At 34.5% G+C, this 23,132-nt stretch overlaps 1 protein-coding gene across 13 annotated transcripts in view; it reads right to left on the minus strand.

Annotated features, from left to right (window-relative positions):
* Positions 1-325: 325 nt before the first annotated feature.
* FSD1L (fibronectin type III and SPRY domain containing 1 like) overlaps positions 326-23,132 on the minus strand; it is an 87,111-nt gene continuing 64,304 nt past the window's right edge. For 7 of the 13 annotated variants that reach the window (XM_017527742.2, XM_017527745.2, XM_037738224.1 and 4 more), the window contains 4 exons: positions 19,679-19,779; positions 18,949-19,200; positions 14,739-14,827; positions 3,462-9,303 (listed from right to left, as the gene is read on the minus strand). In XM_017527742.2, the coding sequence (XP_017383231.1) occupies positions 9,178-9,303; positions 14,739-14,827; positions 18,949-19,200; positions 19,679-19,779 (568 nt within the window). In that variant the 3' untranslated portion in view covers positions 3,462-9,177. Of the gene's footprint in view, positions 339-3,461; positions 9,304-14,738; positions 14,828-18,948; positions 19,201-19,678; positions 19,780-23,132 lie in introns of those variants that run through there. The other 6 variants (XM_017527743.2, XM_037738223.1, XM_037738222.1 and 3 more) reach the window with 3 other exon arrangements.

Genomic DNA, 23,132 nt, shown 5'->3' on the forward strand with positions numbered 1-23,132 from the left:
ATTTTAAGTATGGACCAACTGATTGGAGTATCTCACTGTTTTTCTTACAAAACCACAGACATAATGCATCATCCATCATTTCTTGTTTCTGTTTATGTAAAATGGATGAGGAATTTAAAGATACAAGTGAAGGAAGATGAATGTGGAATCCTGGAATTTTTAAACAAAAATCTTCCCCATCACTCAATTACTTTGGCCACAACTTATCAGCAATTTTTTAAACACTTCATCTATAATGGTTCCCCCACTTTCCTCATAAGTAACTTTTCATACTCGTTTCATATTTATATAATTACATTATATAATTGATTTACATACTTACATAATTACAACTGTGACTGCCACCTGCATAAGCAGGTTTGGGAACAAACATAACTGAAGGTAAATATACAACTCAACTGGTGGCAGTGCTCCTTCTCAAGCATACTGAGGTCAAATGTTAGCCCTCAGCTCATGGCAGACGTCAGTATGCTTTAATCTAGTTAGCAAATGCAGTTGAAAGAGGGGGTGTGATGCATCAAACAGCCTCCCTTATAAGTAAATATTCATGTTCTATAAACCACTCAGCTCTGCACACATCCAAGCACCCTGGCCCACTCCTAACATTTGTAGGGTCTAGGGCAAGAAGACAAATGGAAGCCAACCCTGACATATTTTCAGTGTCTAAACAGCTGAGTGTTAACCAACAAATAAAATGTTATACTCTTATACTTCAACAGGTATTTATTCTCAGGGAACAGAAATCTAGATTCAAATATGCAATTCTTCAAATGTATTCCAGAAAGTGACAGTAGGTTGGCCTGCCCTTCCCTGAGCCCCTGGATCTCTTACTTCTAGTTTCAGCCTGCCACAAGGGGCCTGTCATGCATGCATGTGGACAACTCAGTCTGCACAAAAAGCTTCATTTGTGCTTCCCACAAACTGCCAGCCATAGGGGTATAGGCATCTGTAGTAGTCTTTTTATCAGGATGGACTTGGACAAGAGACCTGCACGCATGCTGGAGGCAAGCTTCAGGCTGACTGGGCAAGAAATTCTGGGGTTCTGGCTATCGGGTATCAGTATAGAAGTCAGCGAAGGAACATGCATTCCAAGTAGATGTAATCTCTTGGCTCAATTTTTCGTCCCATGAAGAAAGGCACAGCAAGAGTATGGGGATCAGATTAGTTAGCCTCCCTTAGGTAGGTAACAAGGGAAGGGTTCCAGAGAACCCTTGGCCCACGGGTCAGTGCCCCATCCCCACATAACATAAAAAGCAGCCTGGGAAAAAACTCAAGCTGCAAGCACCAACTAGGGAACTAGCACAGGGTGTTGTGCCTGGAGACATGCCCATGGCTGCACAGATAGAAAAACCTACAGCCCATTTGGATAAAAACTTGCACAAACCTCCAGCTCACTCAGATAAGGGAACAAGGCCTGGCATAGAAATGACTTTGTCCTTTGTATAGTCCGCAGGTTCCCAGAGTTTCTTTTCCTTTTGTAGGCATGGGCACAGTTGGATCCAGTAGGTTCCAGTGGGTACTCTACTTTCCTTTATTGGGACTCTAAGTCTGGATTCTATGCATCATCACCTCAACCCGATTGGTCCCGGGCCAACCTTTCACTTCAGCTTCTGATAGGTCCTGGGCCAGGCTACGCCGCATCTATGAATCATCATTTCATCTCCTGACTGGTCCCAGGCCAAGCTGAGTCACACGTTCACCAAGACAGCCCACAGACTAAGTATATTCTTTAGTCTGCGGGCTGTCCCCTTCCGTCCATAAAAACCCTGGACTCCAGCCTCATGGTGGGTACTCCTGTTCAGGACCCCTTCTCTGCTGGCAGAGAGCTTTTGTCTTTCACGTACTAAACTTTTGTTCTAACCTCACCTTTATGTCCACACTCCATAATCATCTTGGAGGTAGGACAAGAACTCAGGGTGTTATCTCAGACAATGAAAGACTGTTTCAATAACTTAGTATAGAAGTGGGTAAAGGAATATGCATTCCAAGTAGGTAAAATCTCTTGGCTTAGTTTTTCACCCCATGAAGAGAGGCACAGCAAGTGTGTGGGGATCAGGTCAGGGTCCCCTCTTACCCAAGTATAAGTGCATGCACACACTCATGGTATCATACTCTATACATTGCTCGATGACTTTCTCTGTTTAATCATATCACAGTTAAATACACTTCCATTAACAGCATGTCCTTTAACAGCTGTGTAAGAGCACATGGAAATACCACAGTCTAACCATCTGCTGTTGTGCTGACCTTGTGCAAAAACAAACAAAAAAATACAAGTACCATGCACTGTAAGTGTAAAATGGGGTTTAATAAGGAAAAGTTTGGGCAGAAAAGCAGAGTGCACATAATAGCCTGAGCTCTTATGCCACAGAAATCCCAGCCAGGCACAATTGGCTGGTATACCAAGGAAAAGGCTCTAGTTAAGTAAGCCAACTGTCATAATGGTCTATATAACATTTATTGGGGGAGGGGAATGTGCAGAATATATAATATCTAGACCACTACTTAATAATGGTAATTTGTTGCTGCAGCAAGTTAGAAAAAGGGAGCCTTCAAAATTCTGTTATCACATTCTTTTATTGAGGCAACTTAGGCCTTTTTAACCAGTTCTTTGCCTTGCTACCAAAAAAGGAAAAGGAATTTACCTCCAAGGCCATCCAAATGTGTATGTCTTCAATTAATAATTAGGTTGCTACTATTTCCTATGGTAATGCTGCAATGAATATTGGCTTTTTTGTGAGTATATATGTAAAGAGAAATACTTAGAAATTAAGGAGTATGTGCATTTTAAAATCTTGGTATTGCTAAAATTGTTCTCCAGAAATGCAACCGTTCACTTTCCATCTTCTACAGTGGTTTCTCAATCTTTGTTCATTCTTCTTCCTGTGACTCAAGACTATCCAGTCTCCTTTCATTCTTCTTATATAACTTCTTAGTTACAGGAGCTTCAGCCTCACTGATTTTTTTTTCTTCTAAACTGTTTTCAAGTTAGAAAAGGAATTTTAAAAAGGTTTAGTTTCTGACTCTCTTAGTTACCATTTACCAAAATGTAACCCAACATGTGGCAAGATCCAAAGAAACCAAATTCATAAGTTATATTATAGTTACTTATATAGCATGTTGCATTTTGCATCTGTAGGTACACTGTTCAAAACAGTAGCTATTAGCAATATGCAACTCATTATGTTTAAATTAATTAAAGTTAAGAATTCATTTGCTTAGTGCACTAGCCATATTTAAAGTGCTCAGTAGCCACCTACGGCTAGTCACTATTGTATTGGACTGCACAAATAACTTTTCATAATTGCATAAAATTCTGTTGAACAGCAGTGCTCTAAAATCTTAAGCATTTTAGGCAAAGAAACTGTGACTTTTTTTATATCCTCATCCCCAACAGCATATTGTATTTATACTTAAAGTTAATAAAAGCAAGCAATGAAGCAAAAGAAAGCAGGAAAAATGTTTTTACATTTTTAATGAGATATTCCAGGTGCTTCTGTAAAATCTTAACTGGGACATTCTACACAGAACATAAAATCATTTCAAAATACAAGTTACTCCACTTTGAATATCCTATTTTTAAATTTAAAAAAACATTTAAAAAAGGCTTTGTCTTGTTTCTAAGGAAAATGAGGCAATGTGCTTATTAAAATACTATTGTGCAGCACTGAGTACATCATAAGTAGTTCATTAAAGGTCTTCATCGATAACATAAAGGCTAAACCTGAGGAATTAGAATTTTTATTATCACAACTGCATAGCAAAACCATGTCCAGATAATAGACATACTAAATCTGTAGATTCAGATAACCTGTAAACCATTTAATCCAATTTAAAGCAAAACAAATATGTCAGGAGAGATACCAAGAGATATCCAGGTTAACTAACAAGGTTTTGAAATGCTTCATCTTTTTTTATTAAATAACAATGCAACGAAGTTGTCAAATGTTCCGTGGTTACATTTTATATCATTTATCCAGTGACAACAAACTGCCCAGCCACCTGGTTGTTTGGAAAGAATTGTTTAGACCAAATTCACTCTTTGCATGTGGCACTGAGCAGCCCTAACTTCAAAGTGCAAATGCCTGCAAGGAAATGTAGCTTAATCCATTTGTTTATTTATGCCACTATTCTACACTGACACACCAATGCTGTGAGAGAGCTTTTATAGCTCTAGCGAAATAAGCTTGAGAAAATACAGAAAGGCCACAAATCATGCATAAACTAAATGAATATTAACAAGCATTTTAATTGGGGTTTATTTTTTAAGTCATGTTTGAAATCACTGGTGATACCACGTTAAGCACATGCTTTATCAAACTAAATGCAATCTAGAATTATCCAAACACTTAAATATCCATTATTATCCAAAAAGAACACTTTACATTTACATAGCACTTTACTGCTGCTGAAGCAATTTCACATACTCCATTTCATTTTATTCCTCACAACAGCCCTGTGAGGTAGGCTGTACAACTTATAATTATTTTATAAATAAGGCAATAGAGGCCCAAAGATGATAAACGATTTATGTAGAGGTCACAGATCTAGTATATGGTAGAGCTAAGGTGATTAATTTTAAATACTGCAATAAAGAAGCCAATATCCTTTTTATATCGCATCCAAGAATTTTTAAGACTTGTGGATTTTAATATAAATTATTTCAAAACTTTAGCTATTATCTGTCTTATAGTATGAATTAGTTATAAATTTGATTTTAAAGAGTCTCCCTTAATAGGTAAAATAGACTCAGTGCTTTGGTACCTTAGATATATAGGAAATGTTAAAAATCATGCATTCTCATGGCCCTTATGTTCTCCAAAAAGTTCCAATACTGACAAAAATGTGTTTTACCACTTACTATTTGAATTATTTTAACACTAGCAAAACTTAATAAGCTCCAGGCCAAAGCAAACACATTCACCTGCCTTCTGCCTTACATACTGTGAAATCCTCTACATGTCCATTCCCATGGACCAGCTTACACTGAATGGGTACCACTAAGAAAAGGTTATCAGTTTAAACTCACTTAGCTTAAATGATTATGAATCAGAAGTCAGTATCCTATATTCACCCAGAAATAATATTCTTTTATTTAATAATTGAGTCATCTGAATAGAAAAGTGTACTGGCAAATTCTGGTATTTATTTATAAGTGAATTAGGCTTTGATATGGCATGTCCAACAGTATCTTTTCAATGAAGACAACATACACCAAATGTAATCAATTTAAACTCCAACTAATTAAAAATGCTTAAACTGTTTAGGTTAATCAAATACTCCAGGTAACAAAGCTATTATATGTGACATATCAGGATCACAAATAACTGAAGAATGTGCATACTGTAAGATACACATAAAACTAAACTATACTGAATGTGAGGTAATCTTGCCATGATAATTCAGGAAACATTCATGATCTCTTATAATACTCCAATACCAACAGTATGAAATGTATATTTTGGTTAAAAATAACAACTTTATGATTATCTGTATACTGAGTAAATTTATGTTGACCATATACTTCACTAAAAGAATATATCTAAAGTAAACACAAAATCAAAGAAGAAACTTTTTCAGACTCATATGACTATATAAAAGTGAACCATTTATATGCAGTTAATTTGATTTTTTTCTAGCAAACTGTAAGACATTTTAAACTTCTGACTTATTAGCAAAATATTTTTAAGATGCAGACTCTGTCACACTACTCAAAAAGCTGCAAAACTATATGCACAGTACATCAAACTTCATTCGTTTTGGTTAATGTGCATACAAAGTAATCATCACATCTTTACTGCCATATCACAAACTCTCAAATATTTGTTGTATGAATTAGCCAATGAATGGAGGCTGATCTTTTAAAAAGAAATCACATTTTAAAAAATAATTATTTTAAAATATAATTAATTTCTTAAGCCTGGAATCACACATTTTATAGTAAGAAGTCTACCTTTCCTCTTTAAATAAACACTCTTTGAAATAATCATTTTCCATATACTTTTCCAATTGTTTTCGTAAGAAAAAATAAAATTACTTAAACAATTATAATTTTATGGACAAAGTATATAGAGAAAAATTAATCATTCTAGTCATGAAATAGCATATCTTAGCCTAATTAAAAGATTCCATTACATTTACTTTTATTATTTATACCATCAAGGATCAGTCACAAAAATTTCAAATTATACATGATATTATTCATGCTTTAATTTCATAAATAAGTAAATAACAGCAAACCAATACGTCTCTTTTCATAAAATTACTGTTTGCGGAACAGAGTAAATAGGCCAATTCTAGCTGTACAGAAGTAGTTCATGATTTGTCAAGATGATACAGATGCCATCAATGCAACCCATGTATAGACAGTCATGTCCTTAACACTTACAATTAGTTTACCTTATACCTGGGACATTCAAATAATTGCTGTATATTAAATTTCTCTATGCCTCAGTTATTAATGCTTGGTATCTACATATTTACCAAAATTTAAAGATAAAATGTGACATGGTCAGCCATGAGAGTCAAAATGCATTGTCAAAAAACTTTTTTCTATAGTTAAGGCAGCTCCTTCATTTCTACATCCAGTTTAATAAAACTGGTTTGGAATTCAGTTGCTAAAAGAGAAATGCCATACTAAATCCATGTTTTTTATAGTCAACCTCTCAAGCATTTCTTTTATAGAAAGCAATCATGTTTGTCCTGTGGAAACAAAAACTAAATAAGCAACAAAAGATGTCTGAAAGGGTTTAATATTTTCGACAATGTATTAAACTGAGCAAGAGCTCAACATTTTTAAATTCAAATGTCAATGAGAATATTATATATTATGGTTAATAGTTACCTTATTTTAAGATTATTTAAATAGTCACTATGTTTGATTATTTTTTAGTTTGGAATGAGGATGACAAACTTTTTTCAGTTTAACTTAACAACAAATAAACTAAAAACATCTTAAACCAAAAAACCTCACACATCTTGTTCTTTAATTTTAGAGACCTTTAAGAAGGACAGTAAGAAGAAATCCTCAGATTCTTATTTTGAAGTTAATAACTGCATAATTTAATATCAAGTAATACATGTGATGAGAATTTGGACTCTGGATTTACTGAACTTATACAATTACTACAAAGACTCTTAGAAATGAAACCTCTCCACTGGGGAGGTTTTCCAAATGAGTATTAGAAAATTTTAAGCGAAGAGTTTCAAAGGATGACATGAGCACAAGAATCATGTATACTCCTCCGGCCTGCTTCATATATGCTTTTCCCCATGCCCCTGCAGCAGAGGGCCCTCACTACTTTAACATAATGCTCTGTAGCTTAAACATCAGTTGACACTGCATGGGTCAGGGACCAAGAGTATGCTTAGAGGAAAAAGGCACTGAATTAATGAGAAGAAACAATTATATAAGACAGTAGTAAAAAATTTTATACAAGAGCATCTGGCCTTTCTGTATCATATTTGCTAAAATTCACTTAAAGCAACTCAACTACTAAAAATTTCTGCTTTCAGGTTTGAGTCTATGAAGTGCATTATAAATTTCCATTTACTTAAGATACTGGAATAGCCCCTCTATAGGAAACAGAACATCTGAAAATTTCTTTCAAACTCTCTATGAGGAACAAAAACCAAAATTATATTTCCTTGGAGAATCAAAAGAATATCTATTGGCATACTTCATTCTCTGCCTTGCAGTCTTTAAAATTACCAACATGTCATTAGATAATAGTGCAGATATTAATGTCCTCTGGAAAAACAATACTCCAAATAAAACTCCTCATTTACATTTGTTTTATCAAGGGAACAAAACATCCTATCAGTAAGCAGTAAATTTTTAGAGATTCAGAATGAGCTATTATTAATACTATTACACAGGTCTTTATGTAGAAAGCAACTCAAATGTAGGCAGTAATGGTCAATCCCTGGAGGAAGGTTATCATAGCACAATATATTTAAAATGAGAATGAAAAAAAGACAAGAGAAATGAAAAGTTTCAAAAATTAAGAAAAACAAATTCAGACCTCTTAAAAATGCACAAGGAATCATTAAATACTGTCATTTTAACTTTTAGTTTAGCTCAAAGGATGTGAGTTACAAATTACAGTTGACTTTTTAAGAATAGTTATGCTCTGCTTAATAACCATGGGTTTTACCCCAAGTTTGGGAAAGACATCTATGTTAATTTTTGGAATAAGTAACATTTCTTTAAAAAGAAAATGTAGCAAAGGACGGACAGAAAACTAATCTCTGAATGAATGGTTGCTTGAAAAACCTGTGTGCCAATTAAGTCAAAGATATGCAGATTTTTTTCAAAACAATTGCTTAAAGCATTGCATATGTTATTCAAAAAAATATATACATTGAGTATTAGGTACCTCCATTTATAACCTATCCTTCTTAGATAAAAATTGAGTAGTATGTTTTTCAATCCTCTATGTAACTTTAATAAACTGTCATTCCTATTAGAGATGTTAAACATCAGCATAATTATTATCAGTTAGTGCCACATTCAAGTGGGAATTTTACCAAGCTACTAAAGGTAAGATTAAACTGTTGTGTCTAGAAACTTCTTATCACAATATTTTGGAAAAAAGAAAATGATACACAATCTAGTGAATAAACAAAAGAGGATAATTTTGTAAAACTTATTTTAAAAAGAGGAAAAATAAGCCATTTGAAAACCTTATCATTCCCAACATATGATTTCAATTTTTAGAAAACCTTAGAGGACTATGTATTTTTAAAGCTTCTGTGTAAGAACTAAATAATAAGTAGTAATGGGATTTTTAAAAAAGACAAAGTACAGAAGAAAGAAGGCAAGATACAAAAGCTTTTCTCCCCAGGACTTAGGGTTGCCATATGTAATTAAACATATTAGAACAGTCAAAGTAATCCAAGAAATAAAAAAATGACTTTTTATGATAATTAAACACTGCCTTTCCCTCCATTTACTCTTCAATCATCAGTTTCTTGCTTGGTATCTGCTTGCTTCTATGATACTGCACAGTAGGTTCCTGCAAATGCTTCATACTTGGTGTTTAATGATAACAAATTCCAGGCCTCAAAGCACAACACAGCAAACCTGATTTCACTACTCACAAATTCCTGTGATTAGTAACTGCACAGAAAAGGCCACCCAATCAAGAGGGAGGGTAAACGTATTCTGATTAGACATTATTGAGTAACAACATTGTTCAGGCTGCTAGCTGAACCAGTCATTCCATTTTCACTTTTCTGAAGTGTTCTCACAGCACTTGGAACCTGCATCCCAGTACTCAAAGAAAGTCCACCACACCATACCTAAGAAAAGACAAAAAACCTGTCAGATTTCAAATCAAATTAGAACTTCAGTGATTTCAAAATTTCCATTTGTGGCAAAATGCCACATATATGAGCATCAATCATTCTCAAACAGGTAACCATCATATTTGAGCTGAGGGGAAATGGAAAAACTAACTCAGAATTATTTAAGAACCACAGAGGCCAGAGGACGTCTTGCTGGTAGCAGAACCAACTGAAGCTGTACCCAAGAGAGGAACTCAGGGCTACAGAAATTGAGAAACTTAATTGGATTAATCTAGGGAAAAGATATTACCTATCATTACTGATGCTAACCTTCACAACCAAGGGAAGCATACAAAGCACCAAGTTACTTCCCAATTATGGTTTTGGTTATGATAATGAGATATGGCTTGAGACTATCAAAATCTAACACCCTTCTGTTAACAGTAAAATCTACTGTTTTCTTCCCTACCTTGTTAACAAGAACTCTTTTATAATTCTTTAAGAGGGACTCCTGACAAAAATGCAAATCACAATATCCAGATGTACTTCCCATGTTCTATTACACATCAAAAATGTGAATGACTTTGTGGAAGATAAAACTGCGTTGCTTGTGAACAGAGCAGCTATGATTCAATAAAGTGAGAAATAAGATTTGGAACACAGTCAAAACAATTAAAATATGAACATATGGATCACTGACACTACATCAACTACCCTGTATGTAATAATAGCAGACACAAGCTTAAAGCAAGGGAAATGTTTTTTTATTTTTTTTATTTTTATTTATTTATTTTTTGGGGGACGGAGTTTCACTCGTTACCCAGGCTGGAGTGCAATGGCGCGATCTCAGCTCACCTCAACCTCCGCCTCCTGGGTTCAGGCAATTCTCCTGCCCCAGCCTCCTGAGTAGCTGGGATTACAGGCACGCGCCACCATGCCCAGCTAATTTTTTGTATTTTTAGTAGAGACGGGGTTTCACCATGTTGACCAGGATGGTCTCGATCTCTTGACCTCGTGATCCACCCGCCTCGGCCTCCCAAAGTGCTGGGATTACAGGCGTGAGCCACCGCGCCCGGCCGGGAAATGTTTTTTTAAAGTATCCTCACCTTCAATTATATCCTTAAGTGTTCAGTATCTACTAAGTAACTAGATTACTGTACCAAAGAATCTACTGAACTGTGAAATTTGTAACTATATAATCAACATTCTAAATTTTCAAAACTAGCAGGCTCAGTAATGGTAAACTCCCAAAATACAAAAGCAACTTTCTGATTATAAAACTACTATATCATTTTTTGGAAATTATTTAAATGGTTTAGAAAAATATTTACTCAAAATCTAGCATGATCAATGCAAAGGGAAATCAATGGAAGAAAGTCAGTCTTTTCAATAAATGGTGCTGAAACAATTGGACAGACACACAAAAATGAACTTCAAGCCATACCTTATACCTTACACAAAAATTAACTCAAAATAATCACGAACCTAAATGTAAAACCTACAACTGTCAAACTTCAAGAAGAAAACAAAAACCCTTTGTGACTCTGAGTTGGGCAAAGTGTTACCCATAAAAGGGGAAAAAAAGATTACTAAATTGGACTTCATATTGAAATGAAAAACTTCTTTTTGAAACATTCAGAAAATGAAAATGCAAACCATAAACCAGGAGAAAATATTTGCAAGGCATATATCTGATAAAGGATTCACATCCAAACTGTATAAATAACTCTTAAAAATAGGAAAACAAGGCCAGGTACAGTGCCTCATGCCTGTAATCTGAGTACTTTGCGGTGCCAAGGCTGGCGGATCATTTGAGTCTCGGACTTCGAGACCAGCCTGGGCAACATGGCAAAACTCCAGCTGTACAAAAAAAACCTTTTAAATAGCAGGTGTAGTCCCAACTATTCAAGAGGCTGAGGTGGGAGGAACACCTGAGCCCAGGCAGTTGTGGCTGCAGTGGGCTATGATCGCACCACTGTACTCTAGCCTGGGTGACAGAGCAAGACTGTCTTAAAAATAAAGTAGAATAAAAAATAAGAAAACAAATAAGTCCGAAAAAGTAAGCAACGAATTTTAACCGCTACTTCAAAGAAATTATATGAATGGCAAATAAGCACATGAAACATCATTTGTCATTAGGAAAGTACAAATAAAAACACAATGACATACCACTACACACCTATTAAAATGGCTTAACAACAACAAAGAATCTGTTAATACCAAATAATAGCAAGGATATGACCAACTCTCATATCATTGATAGGAAGGCCAAAAATGGTATAGCCACTTTGGAAAACATTTTGGTAGTTCCCTATGACATTAAACGTAGACTTTCAATGTGGTACAGCAACCCTATTACTACTGTTAGGTATTTATCCAAGGGAAAATCCCATATGTAAATGTTTATAGTGATTTTATTCATAACTGCTCCAAACTGGGAAAAACCCAAGTGTCTTTCAACTGAAGAATGAATGAACTGTGTTACATACATATATGAAATACTCAGCAATGAAAAAGAGAATAGTGACACCACAACAAAATGGATGAATTTCGAATGCATTATGCTACAGAATAGAAAGGCTACATACCATAAAATTCTATTTATATGATGTTCTGGAAAAGGCAAAACTATAGGGCCTATGAACTGGTTACTGATAGCTAGAGCTCGTTGTGTGGAGGGTCCACTATAAAGGAACACAAAGGAATTTTCTAGGGTGATAGAAATGCTCTATCTTCATTATGGTGGTTTTACAACTTTAGGCATTTGCTAAAAAACACAGAATTGCATCATACTATATAATTCAGTAAAACTGACTTAAAATTAATCTTGTACACAAAGCATTTAATGGGCATTAACGTGGTTAATAAAAAAAAAAGCCTTCAATGAAAGAAAAAAATTTTTAACAAGTTTAAAATAATTTCTTGCAGAATCTTATGACATTTACTAATATAATTAGAGTATTATTTGGAATGAAAAACAAAAACTAAGTATATACACATGAGATAGATTCAAATTAAAAATTAAACCTACTCTTTGTAAAAGCACATCTAAGACTTGGAAAACATTTTTCTGCATTCCACATGGTAAACAATTTGTCCTTGATGGACCAGTTTGGAAAAATATCCAAAAATGCATAATATAGCAGAGGCTTATATAAAGTCAAAAAAAAAAAAAAAAAAAAAAAAAAAAAAAAAACAAAAAAAAAAAAAAAAAAAAAGGAAAAAGAAACAACCCTTCCAATATCTTTGTTTCCATGAGCAATAATTTTAGTCACTAATCACTTACCTTTAATGTAAAAGTAAAAGTAGATGTCCTGGTTATTAGTATTGTTTTAAACTTAAGAGTTTAAGGTATCTAGAATAAATAATTATTATGGATAATGAGATTTTTAAAGCACTGTATTTTAAACCCACTCAAACTCTGAAAACTTTCTCCTTATAGTTGAGAAATTACAATTAGGGATGATGATAGAAGAACATACATGCAAAATATTCTAAGTTTGCATTTAAAATACACCATCTTGGTTTACAGAGGTAGCCTCCAAATTTAAGAGAAGTTCTAGCCAAAGTAACAGAAACTTTAACTGGATCCCAGAACTCCCCACAGGAGCCTAGCCTATGAAGAAATGCAGAGGGTACCAGTTGGAAAAAAACAGTAACATTTGCTTAAAAAAATAAATTCAAAGCCATGTTTCATTTTGTGCAGAGAAACATGATTTTTTTTTATCAGCCTGAAATTGAGTAGACCTGCAATCACATAGGATGTGTGGTGTGCATACATATATTCAGCATAGCACACTAAGACAGTCATCTAATATTGTACAAAGATGACAATGCACTATGATCTTGTCAATATGGAATTCCTAGGGAATTCAAGAATGTACCTAGATCCTTACTTCATACCAAACACATCAATTCTACATTGTACTTGCATTGTAAATGCAGTCTATATCTAAATATGCAACATATACCTTTTAGAAGACAAGAATATTTTCATGACTTAGGGAGTGCATACTGATTTCTTAAACAATACAAAAGTGCTAGCTGTAAATGAAAAAATTGATAAACTCAACAAAATTAACTTTTGTTTATCAAACAATACCAACAAGAGAAAAGGAAAGCCAGAGTGAAGAAGGTCCTACAAATTAATCCATAATAGGAAGACAACCTAATAGAAATACAAGCAAAAGATCTGAATAGCCAGTTCACAAAAAAATATTCCCAAATAGTCAACAAACATGTAAAAAGGTGCTCAACAGCACTAATATTCAGGGAAATGCAAATTCAAACCACAATGTAATATATTATCCACTAGAAGGACAAAAAAAATTTTTAAAGGTATTACCAAGCGTTGACAAGGATTTGAAGAAACTCAAATTCTCACATACTGCTAGTTGTAAATTAGCATAACAAACCACTTTGGAAAACTGGCAGTACTATTACAGTTGATTACACATGTACCATACGTCTAGCAACCCCAATCATAGGTATATACTCAATGGAAATATACACATACATTTATCAAAAGACATGAACAAAAATATTCACAGCAGTTCTATTTGTATAAACCCACAAATGGAAACCACCCACATATCCAACTAAATTACAATGTATAAATTGTGATACAGTCACAGAATGGGAAACTATACAGCTATAATTCATGAGAATGAATGAACAAAATAACCACATAGAATATGGATAAATCCCACAAACAATGTTGAGTCAGAAAGATACTGTATGATTCTATTTATATAAAACTAAAAATGAAGTAAAGTAAATTTGTTTTTTTTTTTTTTTTTTTTTGAGCCAGAGTCTCACTCTGTCACCAGGTTGGAGTGCAATGGCACGATGTCGGCTCACTGCAACCTCCACCTCCCAGGTTCAAGAGATTCTCCTGCCTCAGCCTCCTGAGTAGCTGGGATTACAGGCACACACCACCACGCCCAGCTAGTTTTTGTATTTTTAGTAGAGACAGGGTTTTATCATGTTGGCCAGGATGATCTCGATCTCCTGACCTTGTGATCAGCCCACCGTGGCCTCCCAAAGTGCTAGGATTACAGGCATGAGCCACTGCACCTGGCCAAATTTGGGGTATTAAAAGTCAATACAGTGTTAACGCTGGAGAAGGGCCATCAGGGACTGGAAATGGACACTAAAGAGGGCTTCTGAGGTTCTCGTAATGTTCTAGGTGCTGGTTACATACTTGAGTGCAATCCTATAAAAACTCATCAAACTACATATTTATGATTTGTGTACTTCATATATTAACTTCAATAAAATATACCAAAAATATATAAAAATCACAGATTTGGGAGGGGTGAATTGGGGAAAGGGAGAAGAATATGAAGAAAAAATAAAATATTTTCCTCCAAATATACAGTACAGAATATTCTCCTTACAGTCACCAAGCCAAGTAAATTAGGTATATATAAGATATAAAACATACTAACCATGAAACCAGGTAATAGTGGCTGAGTAAATTTTGTCTTAAAGGAATATAGCAACTGTTTCGAGTTTGCATCATAGAATGAAAGCTGACCTAAAAAAGAAAGAAAAAAGCCTAATTTATTAAACAAAAATTATAACATTTAATTCTAATGTATAATCATGCAAAAAAGTAATAATATATGTTGGCATTAATTTCTGTTATAAACTATGAGAACTGGATTAATTATTCTCACATGAAAATCAGAAGGACACATGCTTAAGTTTTCAAAGCCCAATCCAATTTTCTTTCCCTGGTTTTCAAGACCTCCATAATATTTCTATAATCTGTCACTATTCTACTCATTTAAGGCAAACTATTTCTTTATCATTATTTAACAATGGCTTCCTAAGTCCAGTATAAATCAAGACCATTTCTTCCTCCTTATTTTTTCTATAACTAGCCTCTCACCCAAATCCTAATTACCAATTAAGGTTTACTCGATTAAACCTTGTCTTCTATCTACCTGAAGCCATACTCATACTCCAGTTTCTGAAATCACAGTATAATTATCATTGCTTCAATTTTGTTAAGTTTTTTTTTTTTCAATAGAGGCAGGGTATTGCTATTTTGTATAAGCTGGTCTTGAACTCCTGAGCTTAAGCAATCCTCTCTCTACCTCAGACTCCCAAAGTGGTAGGATTACAAGCATGAGCCACCATGCTTGACCTGCTTTGTTAATTTTTAAAATCACCTCACAGTGTATCTTTCAATAGGGTCGTGCCCTAAAAAAAAGCTGTCTGGCCTCTTAAACTGTCCAAACTAATGGCATCCTTACAACTGTTATCACTTCTTAAAACGACCACCCTCTTGGTTTGTATCATAACTCTGGGTGTAACTTCACAATCTCCTCCTTTTCTTCCTATTCTAAATGTAGCTGCTTTGTCCACGCTTTTTTTTCTTTATATAATGCTTCCTTAATAAATCAACTGCCACCAAAAAGGAAGATAAAAGAAACTGGTATGTATGCACAATATTATGTAGGTTGCTTAATATTTTGAGGTAATGTATGTAAAGTACCCAGTACTCTGATCACAAAATTAGTAAATAGCAGAACAGTAATGCTTAAATATATTGTTCTGTGTAATCTTCAATAGCAATTCTGTAATACTGTCTCAAATATTTACCATCAGCTCTACTTAACTGCTGAGTTCTGGCACTGAATTTCAAAATGCTTGCTAAACATGCCATATGGTTATCCTGCTGGCATTTCATTTCCCCCCAAAACTCTATGCCCTCTATCCTGTTGACACTGTCATCCTCTTGATCACACTGGCTGGAACCTCATAGTCATTTTCAACTGTCTCTCCTCAGTTGATCCATATTTAGCTATGAAATCCTATGAATTCTACTTCCACACTGTCAAATCCACTCTTAATTCTCCACTGCTCAGATCCTTGTTGCCAGTTACTCAGCAAACACTTATTAAGGGCTTCCTACGTGAAAAGCACTTGCCAGGCAATAAGGACTTAATAGCTAACAAAAGAGACACAGTCCTGCTCTACACCGTTTGAAGACTGCTTCCTGAAAAGTCTTATGTTCTCTATGCTTTCAGTCTCTTCCAGCTTAAACCATGGACTTTAATATTTCTAAAACTAGATTATTTTATGACTATAGTGCTCTAAAACATGCAGAACGACCCCTCCCCAATACTAAGGACCACTCCATTATTTTTCAAGGCTCTCAGAATCTGATCCTATTCCACAATACAACTTCTCCTTGCCATATGTTATGCTCTAGGCTAAAAATTGTATCTCACTACTACCTTTGTGGACTCACAAAGCATGGGAAAAGAAAGAGAAGATAAGCAAATGTTGTCTTGGTAGTTGAAAAAGAAAAAGAAAATGTGTGCTAATAAATTTGCCATTTATCCTGAGGAAAATGATTTATCTGATTCAAAATAGGTTAAAAAACAACACAGCAAAACTGACATGTCATCACTAAAAAACTACTTTTTCTCCTTTTTTGAGTAAATTAATTGATAGCTCATGGAATTATTTGGGCACAATATTGCTAAAATAACAAAATTTAGTATTATTAGGTTAAGTGTCAACTTGGAGATAAAACATCTAGGGGATTACTTTAGTTCAGTATGATGTCATCTTCAAATTTATTATACATTAGATGACTGTAGAGAACATGCTTATGAAATAACTAATTCAATGGGATTTAAACTTTTCTCAAAATATAAATATCAAGTTAATTTTCAGATGATTTTAACAGGAGGGGAAATGTGGCCAAGTCTATTAAGACAAAACTAAAAAAGGGTAAATGTAATAGCCATCATTTACGTTATACATAATATTGAGTTATTTTTAAAAACTCTAAACTGGCTGAATGTGGTGGCTGACGCCAGTAATCCCAGCACTTTGGGAGGCTGAGGCAGGTGGATCGCTTGAGGTCAGAAGTTCAAGACCAACCTGGCCAACATGGTGAAACCCTGTCTCTACTAAAAATACAAAGATTAGCAAGACATGGTGGTGCATGCCTGTAATCCCAGCTACTCAGGAGGCTGAGGCAGGAGAATTGCCTGAACCCAGGAGGTGGAGGTTACAGTAAGCTGAGATTGTGCCACTGCACTCCAGCCTGGGCAACAGAGCAAGACTCCATCTCAAAAGCAAAAACCCAAAACTCTAAACTGACTAATAAAAGAAGAAAAAGAATTTAACATAATGCCATGAAAAAAGATCTAGTGGGCTAGGGTAGCTAGAAGCTCAATACTGGTCAACAGTGCTAAGTAATATTATTAGAAGTAGCACAGCCAAATTACTGCCCTTTGCTGGTCAGATGTCATGTGTTCCACTCTAATAACCAACCTTTAAGAAAAACACTGACATACAAGGACAGGCATAGGAGACTGTAAAGACTTGGAAAAATTAAATTTTAACAGGAGCAGCTAATAACAGAGAATATATGGTCTGGAAAAACAAGACAAGAAAAGCAATGTTAGTATACCCGTAGTTTTTAATAAACAAGGATTATCATGCAAATATTAATGAGGAAATATAATTCTGTGTTTATTCAGATAGCAAAATTTAAGAGCAACAGTCTCCGGAGTTATAGGGAGACAAAGCAAGTCAACTTAAGAAAAATATTCTAACCAAGAGCTGTCCAACGATGAAACAGCCTGCTTTCTAAGACAGTAAACTTCACATTAAAAGTTCTTCAAGGGGGGTGGGGAGGGAAAACATGTGGAGAAATGCCAGATATAGATGAAAGGGGAAGAGAGGCAGAATGTTAGTAACAACATTCAATTTAATCTAAACTATTATTAAAACCACCTGGTTATGTATGCACCTATGCAACAACCCTGCATGACCTGCACATGTACCCCAGAACCTAAAGTAAAATAAAAAAAATTTTTAAAAAAAGTTATTCAAGCACAGGAGTGCCAACTACCTGCAGAGATAATGTAATAATGATTTTATACTGTGTGTCAGATGGAGTAATTTCTTTTCTTTTCTTTTTTGGATTAGACCACAATGTGTTAATAGTTCTGTAATAAATTCTGATATTGGGGGAAAACTCCTTTGGCCCTTATAAAGATACCACGAGTCATTCTGAAGAATATCTTTAAAGACAGCATCTTGAAAATTAAGAACATTCCATTCATATCAAGTTTGATGGGGTTTGGCACAAAAAAATTTGCTGTATAGCTTATATTTACTAGGATAGTAGAAAATATGGCTCTTATATCTTCTTGAATTTTTAAAAAATTTTCATAGGTACACAGTAGTACATAAAATGTTTTCATATAGGCATGCAATGTGTAATAAACACATCATATAAAATGGGCTATTCGTCCTGGGTTGGGTAATTTCTAAGATCTACTTCAACTAGAAAATTCTGACTACCACTCTTTAGAGGTAGGTAATAAAACATGGTAAGGAAGGAATTAAAATGGACAGAAGAAATGTTAGTGCTAAAGACTAAAATTAGCAAAATCTTTCAGATTTAGTATATTATAAATGAGTGCTTTTGTAGGGCTCCAGGCAGACATCACATATACCATTCTAGTCAATTCTAGAACTGAGATTATGATTGTGATCAAAAGTCCACTTGATCAAAATGTCCTTACCACAATACAAATGGAAATCCTGTATAGATGATTACCAGTGAAAGGTACTGAAATTCAAGCAACTATGATGAAATAACATATGAGAAAATAAACTTACCCCCATCAAAATCACAAAATACACCTATTTTTTCAGGAACAGTAACATCCAAAGCTTTGACTTTATTATTATGCTTTGCTGCAAATGTGTTTTGTAGCCAGTTGTTGACATGGATACACCAACTAGTGTTTGTCTTTCCCAACTGGTCAAATTTCCCCAACGTTTTGTATGCTACTCCTACACTGTAGGATTTACAATCCTTCTGGGCCTTGACTTCCCAATAATGTTGTCCACTTTCAATAGCAGTGTCTCCTACAAAAGATCAGAAAGGTAGATTTGACTCTTATCTCTTTGTCATGAGTCACATAGTTTTACCTATCACTCTTCCCAAAAAAAGACACAAAATTTTTATTCAAGTACTTTTTCTCTAAGAATAATCATGTTAACACACAGACACTAAATGCAAAGTGCCTGCTATAATTTTACCTTTATGTTAAGTGCTATTCTTCTGAATATAAAATGCTTCTGAGGTTTTCTTCCTTACTATCTCCCCTCCAGGTTTATGTATATAAAGATGTGGGAACACTATGTAAGCTAAAGTAGAGTTTTAAAAGTATCGAAATTAGTAAGACACTCTGAAAACTCCCCAAAGTAATTAGGCTTCAATTGAGAAAAACTTCTTGCAAAGATTTATTCAATATACAGGCAGTCACTTTGATTGGAAAGTCCACCAGTGTGATTGTGATGCCTTTAATCTGAGATAATAAAGAACAATTATGTTTTATCCTACCCAGCACTGTGTATGATTCTCCAGTAAAACGATCTCTACTGCCTCTTACTGCTGGTGGCCTGGAGCCTACAGATGTTCGTTTTGGGGATGGTGTACCACTTCTAGATAAGCAAGAAGAAAAAAGAAAAACAAATATTTTATATTGTAAATGTTTCATAAACTAAAATTACAATTCATGGAAGAAGCCTCTGAAAAAATTTCTAATTATGCTATAGAAATAACAACATTCAATTTAATCTAAACTATTATTAAAGAGCACTGTCAATTATAAACGCTGAAATGTAAGAAGCTATCAATACAGAGCAGGCTGAAAACACTAATGGCATGCAGACTGAGCAAGGCTTATACAAGGAACACACAGCTGAAATAAGAAACAATGCTAAAATGCGACAAGGCTTACTAAAGGAAACAAAAAGAACTCAAGAAAGATAATGAGTTACAGCTTTCTTTTTTTTGCAATTAAAAGCAAAGATAGGTTTCTTCTTATAATCACAACTAAATAACCCTTTTTATAAATAGTGAGTATTTTTGCTCTGAATCTTATCTTCTTAAAAATAGAAATGGTAGCCAAGCATGGTGACTCACACCTGTAATCCCAGCACTTTGGAGGCCAAGGCAAGTGGATCACCTGAGGTCGGAAGTTCAAGACCAACCTGACCAACATGGAGAAACCCCATCTCTACTAAAAATACAAAATTAGCTGGGCATTGTGGCACATGCCTGTAACCCCAGCTACTCATGTGGCTGAGGCAGGAGAATCACTTGAACCCGGGAAGCAGAGGTTGTGGTGAGCCAAGATTGCACCACTGCACTCTAGCATGGGCAACAAGAGCGGAAACTCCGTCTCAAAAAAAAGAAAGAAAGAAAGAAATGGCAATTGTCCAAATCCATGCACAGGATAATATCAAGTATTATAAAGCATTTATCCTACTAAAATAGACAAGATCCACCTTGACTTCCTCTTATATCAAATTATATGATATATGGAAAACTTGAGAATATTGGGATCTTTACTATCTTTCAAAAACTCAAAATAGATTAAGTACCAAAGATGTTTTCAAAATAACATTTTAATTATATTGAATTACTGCATTTAAAAAAAGATTTTTGGGTCAAGATTATCCTAAAGTTATTATTTAGAGAAAATGGGATAACTATATTGTCACCACTAATTAGCAATAAAAGTACTTTTTTCCAACATAGCCCTGGAAATTTTCTTCCTAAGAAAAGATCAATTTAGTAGATTTTAATATAAGCTATCAATACTAGAATAGAAATGCCTGACAAAGGCAAAACAAGAATACAGATAAAATTTAAAGTCATTTCATATGATTCATTTCATAATTCAGTGGCTTCATTCTGCATTATTTAAATGTCTTGCTATCAGCAGATTTATTAGACAATTTCAAAGAACGCAGGACCACTTCAACTGTCTTTTTAGTGAATAATATTAAGTAGCAAAAGTATAGGTCTAGAACTATAACATTCACATGACTTAGTTTATTTCTCCCAAGGGATTTCAAAGGTCCTTTCTGTAAAGGTATTTATTTAAAAAGACACTTAAAAAGTGACTATAGGTTCTATTTGAACAGACAGCATGAACAAAGGTGAATGTGGACAGATTAAAAATTCTGTGAAACTTGTGCTAAGGAAGAAAGTAGTTTCTTGCCATTGGGTAGGGGGACAGCAAAACAGAATGTGAGGGGGGAAAATTCCAGAATAGTTGTTGAAGTCTTCTCCAAAATGAAGGATAGAAACAAAAATTACTAAACATTTATACTCTTTATCCTGAAAAACAAAAATATATGTTTTTACTTCTTCAAGGTTTGGAATGACCACGTTTTCTAAGCTGATACTTATACAATACTTGCAAGAGTCATTAGTAAGAAAGTAAAACTGCAAACATTGTCAACTGATAACTCAGGAAAAAAGAACTACATCATAATTTTCTTTCTGGTTCATTTTATACAAGCTGATTGAGAATGTTAAAAGCCTGATTACAAAAGGTCTATGTGTTTTCAAAAGTTTTATCTTAAGCTCAGGGAAAAATATAACATTGTATTTGCCCCAAAGTTTTAAAAAAAAAATAGTACATTTAGCTCTATATTCATGATCTTGTAGGGGACAATCTTGAAATCAGCAATTTTTAAACCATTTCCTGAACTCAAGGGAATTTCCTGAACACAGATGCCACAGAGGTACTATGGGAAGAAGCCAGCTTTAGGGCTTCTTCCTTTTTTTAACCAGCTATACTTTTCTCTTTTTAGGCTGGGCTTCTGGAAATACTACATTAAAGAAACCACACTGGTTTTTTTTTTTTTTTTTTAAAAAAAAAGGTGTGAAAAACAATATTTTAGATGCAACATTAAAGGAAGACAGGAAAAGAAAGAAGGTAAAAGTAAATTTGTTTCAACATGGTATATAAATTATAACAAAAAAGCTTTTAGGTCTCCAGAACACCTGTGTAATAAAAGAACTTTGTGTGATTGAGGTTATTTGAAATGAAAGTACATTCTCCCTTAGAAAAAAAAATGGGTGCAGAGCTCACCAAAGATTACCCAATTCATCAAGTTACCAATTCATAAATTGACTGCATATCAATCTTCCTCCACCCAAGTTATTCAATAGCAAATATGGGTGATTATACAAAAATGAACCCACTTTTAATTAATCAAAAATGTCAGTATTTGTGAAAAATTACTTTTGTAACTAGAGAAGGAAGACGGGATACAATAATCTCAGAACACTAGCTCTTCATTATATCTAACTTGACTTCAAAGCCCAGTGCTTTCTAGTATTGCTAGTATTCTCCTTACTACTAACAGTCATGACTATGGTTGCTATTCAGCTGAGAAACACAGCAAAGAAAGTCAACAAGATTTTGTTTTGGGTAACTAGGTATGAATCAAATGACAGGAGATGAGAGGTTGAAGTAAACGTGTAATCAGGAGTGAGAAGGAATTAAACGAGCCAAATCAGTGGTTTTCCTACATAGATGCACATCAGAACCACTTGGGAAACATTAAAAAATGCAAATTACCAGGACTTACCATAAACTACTAAATCAGACACTGGAGGGCAGGCTTGAGAAACACATGTCTGTGTTTTTAAAGTAAGAATTTCAAGACTTTGCTGTTCAGCTGGGCTTGGAGCCACTGAGGTAAAACAAAGCAAAACTCTCCTATCAAGGAGCAAGGATTAAAAGGGTGATGAAAAGACAGGTTTTACACAATCTATCATATGGCACCCTTAGTCCTTGTTTGCTATGGCAAGTGAGGAACTTGGCTATGGAGTAGCTGAGGGAAGGGAAATAACTGTTGCTAGGAACCACATCTCATCTCTGCATCCTCAGTACACAGTAGGTGTACAATATCTGACTAGAAGGAGCTCATCTGAGTAAACAGATAGTAAATTTGTGATGTTACCAATTAAGGACCATCTGTATCTTCCTGAG

This window comes from Cebus imitator, unplaced genomic scaffold (genome assembly GCF_001604975.1).
Source record: "Cebus imitator isolate Cc_AM_T3 unplaced genomic scaffold, Cebus_imitator-1.0 Scaffold51, whole genome shotgun sequence".
NCBI classification, from domain to species: domain Eukaryota; kingdom Metazoa; phylum Chordata; class Mammalia; order Primates; family Cebidae; genus Cebus; species Cebus imitator.